Consider the following 19,776-nt stretch of genomic DNA (forward strand, 5'->3'; position numbering starts at 1 on the left):
CACCCACTGAAAACATTTGGTCTGGGGTTGACAAGAAACTGGCATCCGCTGAAGCACCACTGAATGACGTACCCATATCTGACATCCGAGGGTATTTCGAGTGGATGCCCAGCCCGACTGTAGGCATTATTGATGGCACCCTTGACAGCAGCATGTACTAAATTATGCACCCTGTATATCCTCCAACCAGCTACAACTGTAATCATATATTCTGTCTATCATACTGTATACGCACCTTACTTTATTTGTTGTCCTTTCTGCTGTGACAATTACAATGACCAGATAAGTCCTTTGCTATTCTGTAATATACTGATTATTCCTTGCTACTGTAGTGTTATCTTTATGCTGTGAGAAAGGAGAACAGGCGCTCCAAGACGCGGAAGCAGAGACGATGCTGAGGGCAGACGAAACTAGGAGAGATATTGTTACATGAAGTAAACCGTAAGGGGAGAGCCTTGCGAAAATGCAGACGCCCCCAGACGCTTTCCCAGGAATTAGCATGTAACTTCATATGTCGTCTAGACGCTGTGGTAGGTTGCCACCGAAGAACTTTGTAACCAACAGGCACGTATTAGCACATAAAGCCAGCTTGATACCAGCCCTGAGAACAGCAACGTCAGTAGGCTCACAACGGTTAGAAAGAGTGCGACAACGACAAAAAGCTATTGACCTAGCAGTCTCTACTCCGGGGATCCCGAGGGGCGGGGCTAAATGACGTATAACAATAATGTTGCAAGCCTTATTTGGCAGAGCAGTTACGCTTAGCTTTCAGCTGAACAATGTTGATACCAAATACGGACTTAGTGCAACTGCATTAACATCCCCGCCTTAGGAGCAGTAGAGGGGATTTAACTAAACCATGATTGGCAGGCTCCTCCAAGAGACCTGCGGGATTGGCTGGGTGGCTTTAAGTGGGAAAAAACAGTGCCCCACGCGACTCTTTAAAACCCCTAGATTCCGCATTTTGCCGGAGTACTCAGTCAGACGATCTGGGCGCCGAATCCGCGTCCGTCGACTCCAGCCTCGGTCCAGCTCCGCCTAAGTCTGCTCTCTCACTTGGAGTGCCTCAGTGAACAGTGTCACATTCAGTATGTTTTGTTTTGCACCTAAGTTGTTGCCTTAAGATGTTGCTCGTGTTTGGCACTGTGGTTAGCATCCACTCCTGGGACTTCTGCACTGGCTTGTGTTGTAACAGTGTTACTCATGTTTTTTCTAACCCTAGAACTAGCCTCCAGTGTATTAGTTAGTCTAGGCTGGAATAAACAGTTATTTCAAAACCCTGTTTGTCCAAGAGTCTCCACAACGAGTTCCCTACCGAGTCTCACCACCTGCATTTCTAGTAAATGCCTGTACCAGTATTGGCTCCGATAGAAGAAAACAATTAAATGCCTTCACTGTGAATTGTCCTGCTGCCTTCTGCTCTGCACCGCTCGGGAGCGCAGACAGACCAGTAACCACTTTTCTCCCTCTCCCACCTATGTCAGGACACGAAAATTCCTAGTTAAAATGGATGTAGACATTTTTGAATTAAATCGTATTGTTTACATTATATGTGATAGTAATTGCATAACAGAGCAGGTCTGAAGTGAACATGTCGCAAGAAAACATAGAATTCACAGTGAAAGGGAGTTGTTCTGTGATTTAGTATCTTTCTTCTAAAAGGGAACATAAGCAAATAAATTTATGATCGTATGCCTGTTACATTGGGTAAAAACTGCCCTTCCTACTCCACTATCAAGAACAGGGATGCTACATCTCAAACAGATCGTTTCAACACTGAAGATGAAAAGCAACAGGTCCGGAAACCGTGGATTCTGTTAATTCCATGACACTGGATGATCGGAGAATAACTGCTGGTGTGGAAACCGTGGATGCTGTTAATTCCATGACACTGGATGATCGGAGGATAACTGCTAAAAAGATATCCAAGACCCGGGGTATATCCCAAGTATGTGTGGATCATATTATTCATGAGATTTTGTACTTGAAAAAGATTTCAGACATGTTCCACACCCATGAGAATCATCTCATTTTTGGGTCTATGGAACGAAAACTGAATATAATCTAATCTAAAATGTCTCAATGTATACCAAAAGCGTGAACAAGTGGTTGCTTCAGTCAATTTTGATCCAATTTCACCGGAATGCTGTGGGAGTTTTGAGTCATCTCGTCATCATGGACAAACATGGATGTACACTTATGATCTATAGACCAAAGAAGGGTTCAAAGAAGGATTCAGAGAATGGAGACGCAGCGGTCCTCCACTTCCAAAGAAGTTCAAAACACAGAGAACACCAGGCAGGTTGCTCCCATCCGCCTTTTGGGATAAATTATTATTGACTACTGACAACATGATAAAACCATCACGGCAAAGTACTACGTTGAACTTCTCGACAAACTGTAGCAACAGTTGGTCTCCAAATGTCAAGGAAAGCTGAGGAAAGGGATCTTGTTTGTGCAAGACAATGTATCTCTTCACAAAGCGCCCATCACGCGACAAAAATTAGTAGATCTTCACTCTGAAATCCTCAGCCATCCACCCTATTCACCTGACTTGGCCCCTCAGACTACTATCTGTTACCAGACCTCAAGAAACGTCTCAACAGAAGACGATTTCTGAATACTGAGGAAGCTAAGAAGGCTGCGGATGAGAAGTTTGCAGCACAACCGAGTCTCTTTATTTTTTATATAGATCGGTTAAAGAAGCTGTGTCAAAGACGTCATAGATGTATTGAGCTCAATGGGGAATGGTCTGAGTAAATAAGTTTTTTTCAAACCCATAACAGCATTTTTTCTTTATAAAGCCATGGACTTATCAGCATCCCCTCGTACATCCATAATAGCGACCTCTGAAGTGTTTGGTAGAGAGTATTTTCCATTGTACTACATATTGGGGATTCGCATTCTTCAATTCAAGTACGTTGCACGGGAAAAATGACTTCTAAATTTACTCTGTGCCTGCAGTAATTAGGGTAATCTTGTCTTTATGGTCCCTATGGGTACGTAGGTGGCTGCAGTTTAATCCCAAATTCCTCACTCAATACTGGTTCGTCATACTTTGCAGGCTCTCGCTGGACAGCAGGCCACTGTGTTACGCCAATTTTGCTTTACAATGTTCCCGTGACGCTCTTCCGAGAATGAAACATGCCTTTAAGCATTCGTGTTGCCGTCTTTATACGCTTTCGACATCCCCTCTTAGTTCCCTTCGCTGTGGCTCCCATACACTTTAAGTAATATTCTGGGATGGATCGCACAACAGTTTCCTAAGAAACTCCTATATAGACCGATTGCATTTTCCCACATTGCACCAATGAACCCTAGTTTATCACCTACCCTCTGTGACTGAGCCTATATGATCGTTCCATCTCCTGTCTCCACAAATTTCTACACCCAAATATTTCTACGAGTAGACTGACTCCAGTTAGTGAAGAGCACAATTCGATACTTCTGAACGTTTAAAGCAAGTTAGCAACCTTTGCACCGCTTTGAAATCATATCAATATCTGGCTGGACATTTATGAAGCTTCTATCAGACAACTCTTCACTATACATAGCTGCATCACCTTAAGTTGCTATAAAGTTTTCTGGTGGGTAAATGACATAACACAAACGGTAAGTGTCACAACATAGATCCCTGTGTTTACATCAACATCGGTCGGATGACCTTCCATTCACGCTTTGTCGTCCCTACCACAATCCGGTCACAAATTACATTGGACACACCATTTGATAGTCCGAGTAGTCTATGTAGTAGGCGTTGGCGTTACAGTTAGTTTAATGCTATTAGAAAATCAATAAAAATACCACCTCATTGCCTTGAATCGTTGTTTTTACATGTTTTGTGTGGGAAGCGCTAGTTCGGTTTCGTTTGAACAATGTTTTTCAGAATCTATGGCAGTTGGAATGGAGCAGATCATTCTGTTCGAAGTGCTTAGAAAGTTCCACGTGATATTCTCAGACAGACAGTTTCAATACTAACTGCTGTCAATGAATCAGATCATTCGGAGCACGGACAGTTCGACGAGTTGTCCACACACGAAACATGTACAACCGTTAAGCCGGAGTCTGTCGGTCCTTAAATTCACCGTTGTCCAAAATAAGCAGCGTGGAATGTACTCGGCTCGACACAGAGGATTTTTGAAATCAAACATTGACTTATTTCTAAATGACTTCATTGGCGAGATGGAGGCTGTGAGTTAGCCAATTAGGTGTATGGAAACGACCACATAAAATTTTGCAAAACGCGGGGGGAGGGAGACACTTACGACATTGCGGGAGACGTCAGAGCGAGGCTTCTTGAGAGTACTAGGATTGTTTCTGGCCATAATTGTTACGTTTGTGAACCGTGACTATGTGGGATAATTATTTATTTGTAATTTCTACTACCAGTCACTTATAATTTATTTTATGTTTAATCTGACATAATACAACGCGTTTCAAAGATGTTCTGTTCATCATTAGGCGTTTATACATACATAAATACATACATACAGATGAATGTTGCTTAAAAATAAATTGTCTTGCACTAAATTAATCTAGAACTTTTTTCTCCATTGTTCGTTACTGTAGTAGTTGGTGTGACATTTGGGAAGTGGGAGGGGAGGCTGTGGATGGCCGGAAATCGATGTCAGTGATGCCTTCTGCTGGTTTTTCTTGTTGTTGGTTATGTCCGACAGGAAGACGTTCGAAGCAACGGCGTCTTAGGGAGCACGGAACATTCCAGCCTATGACTCGCGACTAGGGAAGACCTAGAACGACGAGGACCCCTGCAATGGACGAGGCTATTCATCATGCAGTTGATGATAACCCTAATGTCAGCGTCAGAGAAGTTGCTGCTGTACAAGGTAACGTTGACCACGTCACTGTATGGAGAGTGCTACGGGAGAACCAGTTGTTTCCGTACCATGTACAGCGTGTGCAGGCACTATCAGCAGCTGATTGGCCTCTACGGGTACACTTCTGCGAATGGTTCATCCAACAATGTGTCAATCCTCATTTCAGTGCAAATGTTCTCTTTACGGATGAGGCTTCATTCCAACGTGATCAAATAGTAAATTTTCACAATCAACGTGTGTGGGCTGACGAGAATCCGCACGCAGTTGTGCAATCACGTCATCAAACAGATTTTCTGTGAACGTTTGGGCAGGCATTGTTGGTGATGTCTTGATTGGGCCCCATGTTTTTCCACCTATGCTCAATGGAGCACGTTATCATACGGGATACTCTACCTGTGCTGCTAGAACATGTGCCTTTACAAGTACGACACAACATGTGGTTCATGCACGATGGAGCTCCTGCACATTTCAGTCGAAGTGTTTGTACGCTTCTCAACAACAGATTCGGCAACCGATGGATTGGTAGAGGCGGACAAATTCCATGGCCTCCACGCTCTCCTGATCTCAACCCTCTTGACTTTCATTTATGGGGGCATTTGAAAGCTCTTGTCTACGTAACCCTGGTACTAAATGTAGAGACTCTTTGTGCTCGTATTGTGGACGGCTGTGATACAATACGCCATTCTCCAGTGCTTCATCAGCGCATCAGGGATTCCATGCGACGGAGGGTGGATGCATGTATCCTCGCTAACGGAGGACATTTTGAACATTTCCTGTAACAAAGTGTTTGAAGTCACGCTAGTACGTTCTTTTGCTGTGTGTTTCCATTCCATGATTAATGTGATTGGAAGAGAAGTAATAAAATGAGCTCTAAAACGGAAAGTAAGTGTTTCCGGACACATGTCCACATAACATATTTTCTCTCTTTGTGTGTGAGGAATGTTTCCTGAAAGTTTGGCCGTAGCTTTTTGTAACACCCTCTATGTATAAACGCATGATAATGAACAGAACATGTTCGAAACATGTTGTATTATGTTAGATCAAACATAAAATAAATTATAAGTGACTGGGAGCAGAAATTACAAATAAATAATGACATTAGGACTGACGTAAGGCTGCTCGAGTCTCACTTAAGACTTTGCCTCTCAGAGCAACGACAGTCTGTGCTACTGTTGCTGACGCCATAGGTCGTCCGGTCCATGCTGGGCTACAAACATGCTGCCGCAGACGACGACTTCCCTCCGGCCCCCAGACATTCTGTCCTCTCATCTCCTGCAACTACCCATACTTGAGTTTGCGACGTCTAGTTTGGACGTCACTCGGCGTCGATCACTATATTTCTACAAAATTTTTGTTGATTATAAGATGAAATATCAAAACATAAATGTGGCAATCGGTCCGTCGATTATGGTCTACAAGAACGTAATATTCGTTGTTCTAATAATAATTATTATTACTGTCATTCTGGTATGCGACGTTGTTGTTGATTTTGTAGCTTTCCTAAGTCAGTTCTGAAGTACTGAAATATCTAAAAAGACCAGTGAGGGGCTTGTGAGACAGTCCGTCAGCTACACAACAAAGATGACATGTTCAGAATCAGAGAACTGTACCTCGTTCACAAATTTGAGTATGTTAATCATGCCACGCTTACTAAAGCTGGTATTAATCCGAAGGAATACCTCCAGTTTGTGGATAACTGTCGGGAATTTTAATAGTTGTGGAATCAGATCCGCACCTAACTGTCTAATTTACATGAGTCAAAACATCACATCTTAATTTTTCTTCTCTATTACTCTTTATAATCAGTCTCCACTACAGCTTTAAGTTTCATTACTTCCTGTTATTAATTATAATAGCCTAAAGAGACTATTTGGTTGCATGTCGATTGAAATGAAATAATAATCCTCAGTTTCCTGTTACTGCATTCATCAAGTTTGTTATAATAAATTTACTTCTGACATCTATTCTTTGATTAGTTAGTAATCCTACATCTGTTTTATAGTGTCCATTAACTTTGAAAAGCAATATTTGTGCTTAAAGCGAAAGCAAACCATTACGCATCTATTACATTTACACAACATTGTGCCATTATTAAAGAACATCTCGGCATTGCCTACGAATGTTATCTTTGGCTCCATTTGCCAATATATGAATTTTACTTTTCCGGTATCATATGGAGCTAATAATTAATAACCCAATCCCAGCAAAACTAGAGCTGAATCATGGCAATATTCACCAAGTAGACCAAGAGTAAGGTCTAGCAATGACTGTTAGTTATGCTGCTTTTGACACTAACGTTTAATGTGATTACAATTATATCTACTATTATGAGTGATAGTATATACGTCGTGTAACTGTCTTATACGTTCACTATGATTACATCTACCAACTGAGCTACAAAGGAATAATATATCATTTACGTCCACTTCATTCTTATCCCAACCAAAGGTACCCACGTAACAGAATCCATTTAAAAATATTATATTGCAGTTACCTGGCGCTTCCAAGCTCTATCATCATAGTTTGCATGACAATTTTTTGTCTCTAAATTACAATGACTAGAGCCATGAAACCAAAAATCCTCATTAATTTAATGGGCATGTCAATGTTTTCTTCTTTTAATTACTGTGATTCATCTCTGAGCTGTATTTTGCCTGTAATTGTCTCCGTGTTTACAACGGATATCTTGTCAGGTAACTAACAAACGTTTGATGCAGAAAACAGCCAAAGTTGCGAGATTCATTTCTTTTTATTTAACTTATGATCAGTTTCGCGTATCGGAACCCCTTCTCAAATCATCCAAACAGAAAAAAAATTGTGCATTTGACGGTTGCACGCAAACCGTGTTAATATTGTAGGTATTTGTGTATAAATCTCGTTTTTCAGCGACCATTGGTAGGACAAACATACAACTTGTAACCAGTCATCAATTAAATAAAAGGAACTGAATTTCGCAACTTTAGCTGTTTTCTACATAAAACTGGCTAACACGAGTTGCAGTCCTGTTATCAACCCAGCATGCTGGAAATCCAAAAGTAACAAACTTGCTGCCATTCGTTGGCTTTTACTCGTGTCAGACAGTCGTCGAGTCGTCGTGCTACAGTTTGATGCTTTGTACTTGTGTGAGAACAGAAAAAACTAACGGATTTGAGAGAAAAAAAATGTGATAGCTAATTACCCAACAATGATCGGATCTTTTTAAAATTAATCCAACTGAGTTTGCCCACCGATATGGTGGTTTGGCTGCCCACGAGTCCACGCCGGAAATACTGCCAGAAAGTTTACGGCCAGGCTTTTATGGCTTATTAATGGTATTCTCCCTGCTGATTCCCTTATGAAGAGTAAAACAATAACTGGCGAATGCGACTAAAGTCTTCTTGACAAATTGCATGAAAAAAGAGGCAATGAGCCGTAGACTGCAAGATGCAGAGAAAAAAGGAGAAATTAATGTTTCTATAAATAGAACAGACACTAAGAACGTGAGAAGTGACCTCGGAGCCGTACAGTTCATCGGGCAATCCGTTTCATTAAGGGAGTGAAGATCAGGTTAGCTCGGCCGTGAGCTAATCTCGTCAGCAAGCATTTAAAATTTCCTGTCTGCTCCGTGTTACTGCTGCTTCTGCTGATGTCCTTTGCTTCCGGTGACACTATTATGCAGTGAACTGACAAAGGGTGGCTTTTGATAGGATTGCTGGTAGTTGTCACTATTAACTGAGAAATCATGATGTATATATTGTGTTAAGCACTGCGAACTTTGTAGTAATACACCTGGTATTTAAAAAAAATCATTAAAATCTTGAACATAGCTGTAAAGTGCAACTGTGATGCGACAGGCTTGGTAAGGTGGAAAGAGTCAGCCAACCAGTTACGTAACACAGGTTTATTAGAACCCTTGATCTATATTTCGATAATCATACAATTACCTTCTTCAAAGGGGGATTTTAATGATTGTTACATAATGTGTTGAAAAGGTGAGTTAAAAAAAGTGGTATGTTTTTTGCCAAATAAAAATTCACCTCAAAACCAATAAAATAAGTCACGGTCGTCAGTAATTAAAAGTATAAACACCACAGATAACACTTTTCAACCCGGTTTTAAATACAGTTTTATCCGTGAAATTCACACGTTGTTAACTTATGACGATAACTTGTTATTTCATTGGCTTTGTGGTCAACTGTTACTTGGTAAGAGACAAACGGCTTTATTCTAACCTATCTTTTCAACACAATATGTAGCAAGCGTTACTTTCTCCTTATGAAGAAAATAATTTTATAATTATCGAAACCTAAGCTAGGGTTTCAATAAATCTGTTTACGCGATTGACTGGATGATGCTTTCATTTTTTCCAAAACATAATTAACCTATAAATGGAAAAATTTACTCTCCTAACCGATACAGAAATCTCGGCTGAATTTTATCTGAGGGACGGCTGATTCACCCGGTGCGCTCCATATTCTACTACGTATTTGTCGAGCGACTTCGTTCCTTCTCGTGTGTTCTCCGGAGTCCCTACCCTGTCATCTGTTTAACACAATTTGAACTTTACCGAACTGGAATAATGTCACCATTGTGGCCAATCGGTGAGAGCCTTTCCCTGACAGTTACTACAACAAAACAAATTCTTTTTATTGATATTTGTAATAATTATGACTATACGGCGCCCACTCTGCGGCAGGGTATCTTGTCTCTTAGCCGCGCCTCACGTTACGGACGTGTTGCGAGCACCATACTGTACGGTTCGCCATGAAAACTACTCTCGTTCTCCGCGCATGCGAGCACACTCCCAGTACGGAACTCAATAAGCTCCTACTCGACGAAAAACAGGGCACCTGAAAATGAATGTAGCGCTTACAGAGAGCTGTAACCATTTAATGCACAGCGACACACCGATAAGACCAGTAAGAACATAAAAGAAAATTACGTACTTAATAGGAGTTCTACACTCCTGGAAATGGAAAAAAGAACACATTGACACCGGTGTGTCAGACCCACCATACTTGCTCCGGACACTGCGAGAGTGCTGTACAAGCAATGATCACACGCACGGCACAGCGGACACACCAGGAACCACGGTGTTGGCCGTCGAATGGAGCTAGCTGCGCAGCATTTGTGCACCGCTGCCGTCAGTGTCAGCCAGTTTGCCGTGGCATACGGAGCTCCATCGCAGTCTTTAACACTGGTAGCACGCCGCGACAGCGTGGACGTGAACCGTATGTGCAGTTGACGGACTTTGAGTGAGGGCGTATAGTGGGCATGCGGGAGGCCGGGTGGACGTACCGCCGAATTGCTCAACACGTGGGGCGTGAGGTCTCCACAGTACATCGATGTTGTCGCCAGTGGTCGGCGGAAGGTGCACGTGCCCGTCGACCTGGGACCGGACCGCAGCGACGCACGGATGCACGCCAAGACCGTAGGATCCTACGCAGTGCCGTAGGGGACCGCACCGCCACTTCCCAGCAAATTAGGGACACTGTTGCTCCTGGGGTATCGGCGAGGACCATTCGCAACCGTCTCCATGAAGCTGGGCTACGGTCCCGCACACCGTTAGGCCGTCTTCCGCTCACGCCCCAACATTGTGCAGCCCGCCTCCAGTGGTGTCGCGACAGGCATGAATGGAGGGACGAATGGAGACGTGTCGTCTTCAGCGATGAGAGTCGCTTCTGCCTTGGTGCCAATGATGGTCGTATGCGTGTTTGGCGCTGTGCAGGTGAGCGCCACAATCAGGACTGCATACGACCGAGGCACACAGGGCCAACACCCGGCATCATGGTGTGGGGAGCGATCTCCTACACTGGCCGTACACCTCTGGTGATCGTCGAGGGGACACTGAATAGTGCACGGTACATCCACCGTCATCGAACCCATCGTTCTACCATTCCTAGACCGGCAAGGGAACTTGCTGTTCCAACAGGACAATGCACGTCAGCATGTATCCCGTGCCACCCAACGTGCTCTAGAAGGTGTAAGTCAACTACCCTGGCCAGCAAGATCTCTGGATCTGTCCCCCATTGAGCATGTTTGGGACTGGATGAAGCGTCGTCTCACGCGGTCTGCACGTCCAGCACGAACGCTGGTCCAACTGAGGCGCCAGGTGGAAATGGCATGGCAAGCCGTTCCACAGGACTACATCTAGCATCTCTACGATCGTCTCCATGGGAGAATAGCAGCCTGCATTGCTGCGAAAGGTGGATATACACTGTACTAGTGCCGACATTGTGCATGCTCTGTTGCCTGTGTCTATGTGCCTGCGGTTCTGTCAGTGTGATCATGTGATGTATCTGACCCCAGGAATGTGTCAATAAAGTTTCCCCTTCCTGGGACAATGAATTCACGGTGTTCTTATTTCAATTTCCAGGAGTGTATATGACTCCGCAAGGACAACATATTAGCGATAATCTATTTCAGCCCTGCTGATACTTCTTCCTTTGCACAAACATCCTGTTCCTTCAAACTGCCGATGCAGTCCGAGAATAGCCGCGCGGGATTAGCCAAGCGTTGTGTGATGTCCTTAGGTTAGTTAGGTTTAAGTAGTTCTAAGTTCTAGGGGACTGATGACCTTACAAGTTAAGTCCCATAGTACTCAGAGCCATTTGAACCATCTGATTAGCCGCGCGATCTCATGCGCTGCAGTCATGGACTGTGCGGCTGGTCCCGGCGGAGGTTCGAGTCCTCCCTCAGGCATGGGTGTGTGCGCTGGTCCTTAGGATAATTTAGGTTAAGTAGTGTGTAAGCTAAGGGACTGATGACCTTAGCAGTTAAGTCCCATAAGATTTCACACACATTTGAACATTTTTTTATCCGAGAATGTTGTTGGCGTTTGGAGTGCTACATTGTGTGGCTGACGATATCTTCTTTCCACCGTGATGGATGACGATTGTTAGAAACTGAGACTCAGAATGCTCTCCGCCATTTTCTCTTATGATACAGAAAATTGCACTTACGCATCGCCGTGGGTGGACCGGCTTCCGATTCACGCCGCTTGGGCAACGATCAAATTTGGATTTCTCTATTAAATTCCCTGTAATTCTTATCGCTGTATTGGCAAGCATTAGGTAGTTATAGCCGGTTGTAATCGCTACATTCATTTTGAATTGTCCTGTATTGGAATGTCTGAATCTACGTAATTATGTAAAAAATATAATTATAGAAATACACAAAGAGCCCGACTGTGACAAGATGCATCGCAACCCCTCCCCCTCCCACCCCCCTCCCGCTGACCATGTTTTTATAATGTGGAAACTATCGATCATATCGGGTAACCTTTGACTTCAACCGTTTCTCACACACCCGGGAAATGTTATGAACTCAATGAAAGCGTTACGGACAGCTGTTGGGTAACTTGCAGACTCTGAAAATCATACTCATGATATCTTCTCAGTAGGAAATCCATTGACCTAAAAGTTGAAAATGAAGTGCAGTTGCCTCCCCCCCCCCCCCCCCCCAATAAACATAGTCCTTCACTGCTAGGTTGAGATTGTTTTATCTTGTTTCACCAACAGAATGTGCAAGCCAAGTCACGACTGAGCACTTCATAACTGTACGTTGGATAACGTCGTGTAAATTGATACTATACGAAAATGTACTCACTTCTTTGTGTACAGTAGTCCCACCGTATCAGTTTTTCACCGAAAGTGAGTCCTTTTAGGCCTTTGACGTTTGCAAGGCGGTTGCAGACACAGTCGAGCAACGTGGTGCCATTGGCTGCCAGCAGAACCAGCAACGATGCAGTTGCGTTCACTGGATGCATTGTCAGCAGACTGAGATGGGAACGCAGTGCGTACCGCGGAGAGAAGGGCTCAATATAACGATATGCGTAGCGGAAGTCCTTCCGCAGGATGATTAAACCGCAGAAAGATTTACGTCTCTCGTGCGTATCACAGCCACGTTCCTTTTTGCTGTGAGAGTGACCTGCTGCTAACACACAGTCGTCACAAAAAAAAACTATTCGTTCGATTTATGCGCACGTCTGCCACATGTTTTCAGGACGACAGCGAGTTCCACTAATAGACTTGCAGGAGGTGTCCAGAAGTGATGTTTCATTATTCCGGCACAAAAATCGCCGGGCCTGTCCTTTTTTAGTACTGACTTGCAAGCTGAGAGAAATAGTACATAACTGCACTTCTAGTAAAAATAAATTTGTTGAGCACAACCCACATCTATAAGACTACTCTGCAATTCACACTTAAGTGCCTGGCAGAGGATTTTCAAACCACCTTCAGACTATTTCTGTACCGTTCCACTCTCTAACAGCCCTTGGAAAAAATTACCACTTAAATCTTTCAGTACGAGCTCTGATTTCTCTTATTTTATTGCGATGATTATTTCTCGATATGTAGGTTTACGACAGTAAAATATTTTCACATTCAGAGAACAAAGCTGGTGACTTACATTTCGTGAAAATATCTCGCCGCAACGAAAAACGCCCTTTTTTTTTTTACCTGCCATCCCAACTCGCTTATCACGCTCGCGACACTCTCTCCCCTGTTTCACGACAACACAAAACTTGTTGTCCTTCTTTTGACTTTTTCGCGTGCCTCCGTCAATTCCATCTGGTAAGGATCTCATACAGCACAACAATACTCTGACGAACAAGAGTAGTGTAGGCATCTCTTTAGTGTACCTGTTGCATCTTCTAAGTGTTGTCCCAATAAAACTAGATCTTTCATTTGCCTCCTCCACAACGTTATCTATGTGATGGATCCAAGTTAAGTTGTTTGTGAATTTTTACTAAGTATTTACTACGATGGTATCTGCTCTTTCGGACATGTCCGAAAGAATTGTGAATTGTAATGCCTAGGTATTTAGTGGAATTGACAGCCTTCAGATTTGTGTGACTTATCACGTAATCGAAATTTATCGGATTTCTTTTTGTACTCACACTTTTTCTTATTAAGAGACAATTGCCACTTTTCGCTCCATTCAGATATCGTGTCTAAGTCATTTTGCAATTGTTTTTACCCTCTGATGACGTTGCTAGACGGTAAATGGCAGCACCAGCTGCAAAACAATCTAAGAGGGCTGCCCACATTGTCTCTTAAATCGTGTATGTAGTTTAGGAACAGCAGAGCGCATTCAACACTTTCTTGAGAAACCCCGTGCATCACTTCTGTTTGGCCGGCCGCTGTGGCCGAGCTGTTCTAGGCGCTTCAGTCTGGAACCGCGCTACCGCTACGGTCACAGGTTCGAATCCTGCCACGGGCATGGATGTGTGTGTTGTCCTTAGGTTAGTTAGGTTTAAGCAGTTCTAAGTTCTAGGGGACTGATGACGTCAGATGTTAAGACCCATAGTGCTCAGAGCCATTTCATTTGAACTTTTCTTTTACTTGATGACTTTCCGAAAATTATTACGTACTGTAACCGTTCTAAGAGGGAATCACGGATCCAGTCACACAACTGAGACGACACTCAATTTGAGATCCCCTGCCGCTAGCACTTATTACTTCGTCCCAGTAATGAGCTACTTGTGTTTCTGAATCCGTGCAGACTGTGTTTCAATAGACCGTTACCTTCGAGGTACTTTATAATGCTCGAATACAGTATATGTTTCAAAATGCTACTGCAAATTGACGTTAATGATATGGGTCTGTCATTCAGCAGATTATTCCTCTTTCGTTTCTTGAGTATCGGTGTCACCTGTGCAACTTTCCACTCTTTTGGTACGGGTCTTTCGTCGAGCGAGCTGTTGTATAAGATAGCTAACTATGGGGCTATTGCATCAGCATACTCTGAAAGGAACCTTACTGGTAGGCTGTGTGGACTGGAAGACTTGCCTTTATTAACTACTTTCAGCTGCTTCGCTACACGGAGGATATCTTCTTCTATGTTACCCATGTTGGCAGTTGTCCTCGATGCGAGTTCCTAATGCTTAATGACGTATGCATGCGATCCAGTCACATAAATGAGACCAGCTGTCAAAAGCCTGAATAACCACCTTTCAGTGCAGACATACAGGAAGAGTGTCATTGAGGTTCTGGAAAGCACTTACATGGGGGTGGAGCCATACCGACTCTAGTGCCGTGGTCTACTGCACTAGGTTTCTCTGATGACGATCCATGGAGCAAACAGCCCGATCAAGGTGGTCCCACAGATTCTGGATCAGGTTCAAATCAGGAGAGTTTGGTGGCCAGGAGAGTACGATTCATCTTCATCATCATCCTCAAACCATGCACATACCCTGTGAACTGTGTGGCACGTTGCATTGTCCTGCTGGTAGATGCCATCATGCCGAGAAAAAAACAGTCTGCATCCACTGGTGGACGTGGTCCCCAAGAGATAAATGAATACTTGCGTTGATCCATTGGTCCTTCCAGAATAACTAGATCATACAGGGAATGTCGTGAAAACAGTCCCTAGACAACAACACTCGCTTCTCCGGCCTGGATCCTTCCGACGATCGTTGCAGGAGCGTACATGCCAACGGCCATCTGTGTATGCGTGATTCATCTGAAAAGACCACCTGTTGCCACACAGTGGACGTCCAACTGAACTAATGGAATGCAAATTTCAGTCGATAAACAGCAGTCAGCGAAGGTGAATGAACCAGAAGCCTGCCCGTACACGGCAATGGTAGCTGAATGGTCATTGAGGAGATACTTCTGGTAGTCCCTTGGTTCACCTGGGCAGTCAGTTGCTCAACAGTTGCACGTCTATTCACCCGTGCGCATTTCCGCAGCCTTCATTCAGCAATGTTATCTATGACCCATGCTGCACCACGGCTGCCTTGGCGCTGGTTTTGGACAGCACCATTTTGCCATGCACAGTATATTTTAACCACAGTGGTACGTGAAGATTAGATTAGATTAGATTTACTTTCATTCCAATTGATCCGTAGTGAGGAGGTACTCCAGATGTAGAACATGTCAGGAAAACAACACTGCATGACAAATATTTACAACACAAACAAAAGAGCTAATGTACCATCCCACAGGTGTCAAGTGGCATGGTCCTCATTTTTTAATGAACGCCATATGAAAGAATCATTTTACAAATACTAATGCATTGAACTTAAAATAAAAAAGTTTTTTATTTATTTAAAGCATAATAAATATGTAATACAACTACTAAATACTTATTTACAATGAACACATTACTGCACTGAAATTATGCAGAAGTTATATTGTACTTATATATATACACACACACACAAATCAGTCGGTTCTACTGAGAAATTCATCAATGGAGTAGAAGGAGTTGGCCACCAATAAATCCTTTAGGCTTCTCTTAAACTGAATTTCATTGGTTGTGAAGATTTTTATAGCTGCTGGCAAGTTATTGAAAATGTGTGTTCCTGAGTAATGCACACCTTTTTGTACAAGACTAAGTGACTTTAAATCCTTGTGAAGATTATTCTTATTTCTAGTATTGATTCCATGAATTGAGCTGTTGGTTTGAAAAAAGTGATATATTTTAATGACAAATTTCATTAAGGAATAAATACATTGGGAAGCAGTCGTTAGTATCCCTAGTTCCCTAAACGGGCTTCTACAAGATGTTCTTGAGTTCATTCCACATATAACTCTTACTGCATATTTTTGTGTCCGGAAAACTTTAGCTTGGCTTGATGAATTGCCCCAAAAAATAATCCCATATGACATTATGGAATGAAAGTAAGCATAGTATGCCAGCTTTTTCATTTTTATATCCCCGATGTCTGACACAATTCGCATTGCAAATAGAGATTTGTTAAGACGCTTCAGCAGTTCTGTGGTGTGCTCCTCCCAGTTGAATTTATTATCAAGCTGTAATCCCAAGAATTTAACACTGTCCACTTCTTCTATCTGCTTGTCATCGTCTGTTAGGCATATACTCGTGGGACACCCCTTACAAGTTCTGAACTGCATGTAGTGTGTTTTTTCAAAGTTTAGTGACAAAGAATTGGCTAGGAACCATTGATTAATGTCCACAAATATTTTATTAGCTGACCTTTCTAAGACTACACTTGATTTGCTATTTATTTCAATCACAGTTTACAAACTTAGCCGTTTCGGAAACACATGGAACCTTGGCTGAAAGCCAATGATCACACAATTTTGGACGTTTGATAAATCGCTCCGTTTCTGCATAATGTGTACATCTAAGGAGTCCAGGTTTTACAGACCTTACTTGAGCTTGATCCATAATGACAGGCCGATCCTCAGAAAATAATAATTATATTATATCAACAAACGGCAATTGAAGTTAATCTCACGTACTAAAAACTAACAAAACTATATGTACCACAATATGGACTGGCATGAACAAACAAAGTGAAATGCATTTTGGAGACGAACTGAGCAGGTGATTAATGATATCATAAAACTCCGATTTAGCAAGAGAAGGCGAGCATCAGTGCAGAACGGCCTAAGGCCAGATCAATACATTATTTCTTTTAACCTAAATAAGGCCGAGACTGAGGGTAAATGGCTGCACGTCATTAACAGGGCTAGGCTGCGACGCAGCAAGAAAAATAAAAATGTGTTTATTCACCTCTAGCGAGACAAAGATTATCTGAAGCCACACTTGGCGACGCAGACGGTGGTGAGACCCACGTTATACAGGGTGTTACAAAAAGGTAAGGCCAAACTTTCAGGAAACATTCCTCAAACACAAATAAAGAAAAGATTGAAGGAAGGTAATGTTGACTTCGGTGCTTGCGTTGACATGCGACTCATTGCTCTACAGTACTAGCATCAAGCACATCAGTACGTAGCATCAACAGGTTAGTGTTCATCACGAACGTGGTTTTGCAGTCACTGCCATGTTTACAAATGCCGAGTTGGCACATGCCCATTTGATGTATGGATTAGCACGGGGCAATAGCCGTGGCGTGGTACTTTTGTATCGAGACAGATTTCCAGAACGAAGGTGTCCGTCAGGAAGACGTTCGAAGCAATTGATCGGCGTCTTAGGGAGCACGGAACATTCCAGCCTATGACTCGCGACTGGGGAAGACCTAGAACGACGAGGACCCCTGCAATGGACGAGGCTATTCTTCGTGCAGTTGACGATAATCCTAATGTCAGCGTCAGAAGTTGCTGCTGTACAAGGTAACGTTGACCACGTCACTGTATGGAGAGTTCTACGGGAGAACCAGCTGTTTCCGTACCATGTGCAGCGTGTGCAGGCACCATCAAGCACCTGATTGGCCTTCACGGGTACACTTCTGCGAATGGTTCATCCAACAATGTGTCAATCCTCATTTCAGTGCAAATGTTCTCTTTACAGATCAGGCTTCATTCCAACATGATATAATTGTAAATTTTCACAATCAACATGTGTGGGCTGACGAGAATCCGCACGCAATTATGCAATCGCGTCATACCCACAGATTTTCTGTGAACGTTTGGGCAGGCATTGTTGGTGATGTCTTGATTGGGCCCCATGTTCTTCCACCTATGCTCAATGGAGCACGTTATCATGATTTCATACGGGATACTCTACCTGTGCTGCTAGAACATGTGCCTTTACAAGTACGACACAACATGTGGTTCACGCACGATGGAGCTCCTGCACATTTCAGTCGAAGTGTTCGTACGCTTCTCAACAACAGATTGGGTGACCGATGGATTGGTAGAGGCGGACCAATTCCATGGCCTCCACGCTCTCCTGACCTCAACCCTCTTGACTTTCATTTATAGGGGCATTGGAAAACTCTTGTCTACGCAACCTCGGTACCAAATGTAGAGACTCTTCGTGCTCGTACTGTGGACGGCTGTGATACAATACGCCATTCTCCATGGCTGCATCAGCGCATCAGGGTTCCATGCGACGGAGCGTGGATGCATGTACCCTCGCTAACGGAGGACATTTTGAACATTTCCTGTAACAAAGTGTTTGAAGTCACGCTGGTACTTTCTGTTGCTGTGTGTTTCCATTCCATGATTAATGTGGTTTGAAGAGAAGTAATAAAATGAGCTGCAACATGGAAAGTAAGCGTTTCCAGACACATGTCCGCATAACATATTTTCTTTCTTTGTGTGTGAGGAGTGTTTCCTGAAAGTTTGGCCGTACCTTTTTGTAACACCCTGTATAAAAGCATTTTGAGACCAAAAATATCTCTGTCTTTCGTCTCTACATCTACATCTACATTTATACTCAGCAAGCCACCCAACGGTGTGTGGCGGAGGGCAGTTTACGTGCCACTGTCATTACCTCCCTTTCCTGTTCCAGTCGCGTATGGTTCGCGGGAAGAACGACTGTCTGAAAGCCTCCGTGCGCGCTCTAATCTCTCTAATTTTACAGTCGTGATCTCCTCGGGAGGTATAAGTAGGGGGAAGCAAGATATTCGATACCTCATCCAGAAACGCACCCTCTCGAAACCTGACGAGCAAGCTACACCGCGATGCAGAGCGCCTCTCTTGCAGAGTTTGCCACTTGAGTTTGTTAAACATCTCCGTACCGCTATCACGGTTACCAAATAACCCTGTGACGAAACGCGCCGCTCTTCTTTGGATCTTCTCTATCTCCTCCGTCAACCCGATCTGGTACGGATCCCACAATGATGAGCAATACTCAAGTATAGGTCGAACGAGTGTTTTGTAAGCCACCTCCTTTGTTGATGGACTACATTTTCTAAGGACTCTCCCAATGAATCTCTACCTGGTACTCGCCTTATCAACAATTAATTTTATATGATCATTCCACTTCAAATCATTCCGCACGCATACTCCCAGATATTTTACAGAAGTAACTGCTACCAGTGTTTGTTCCGCTATCATATAATCATACAATAAAGGATCCTTCTTTCTATGTATTCTCAATATATTACATTTGTCTATGTTAAGGGTCAGTTGCCACTCCCTGCGGCAAGTGCCTATCCGCTGCACATCTTCCTGCATTTCGCTACAGTTTTCTAAGGCTGCAACTTCTCTGTTTACTACAGCATCATCCGCGAAAAGCCGCATGGAACTTCCGACACTATCTACTAGGTCATTTATGTATATTGTGAAAAGCAATGGTCCCA

At 43.3% G+C, this 19,776-nt stretch overlaps 1 protein-coding gene across 2 annotated transcripts in view; it reads right to left on the reverse strand.

Moving 5' to 3' along the window:
• Positions 1 to 19,776, reverse strand: part of LOC126299255 (uncharacterized) — a 229,745-nt gene that overhangs the window by 126,959 nt on the left and 83,010 nt on the right. The window contains exon 1 of one of the 2 annotated variants that reach the window (XM_049991049.1): positions 12,423 to 12,604. The exons of the other annotated variant lie outside the window; for it this stretch is intronic. Coding sequence (XP_049847006.1) covers positions 12,423 to 12,582 — 160 coding nt within the window. The 5' untranslated portion in view covers positions 12,583 to 12,604. Of the gene's footprint in view, positions 1 to 12,422; positions 12,605 to 19,776 lie in introns of those variants that run through there. 2 annotated transcript variants of the gene reach the window in all.

Source organism: Schistocerca gregaria, chromosome X (assembly GCF_023897955.1).
Source record: "Schistocerca gregaria isolate iqSchGreg1 chromosome X, iqSchGreg1.2, whole genome shotgun sequence".
Taxonomy (NCBI): domain Eukaryota; kingdom Metazoa; phylum Arthropoda; class Insecta; order Orthoptera; family Acrididae; genus Schistocerca; species Schistocerca gregaria.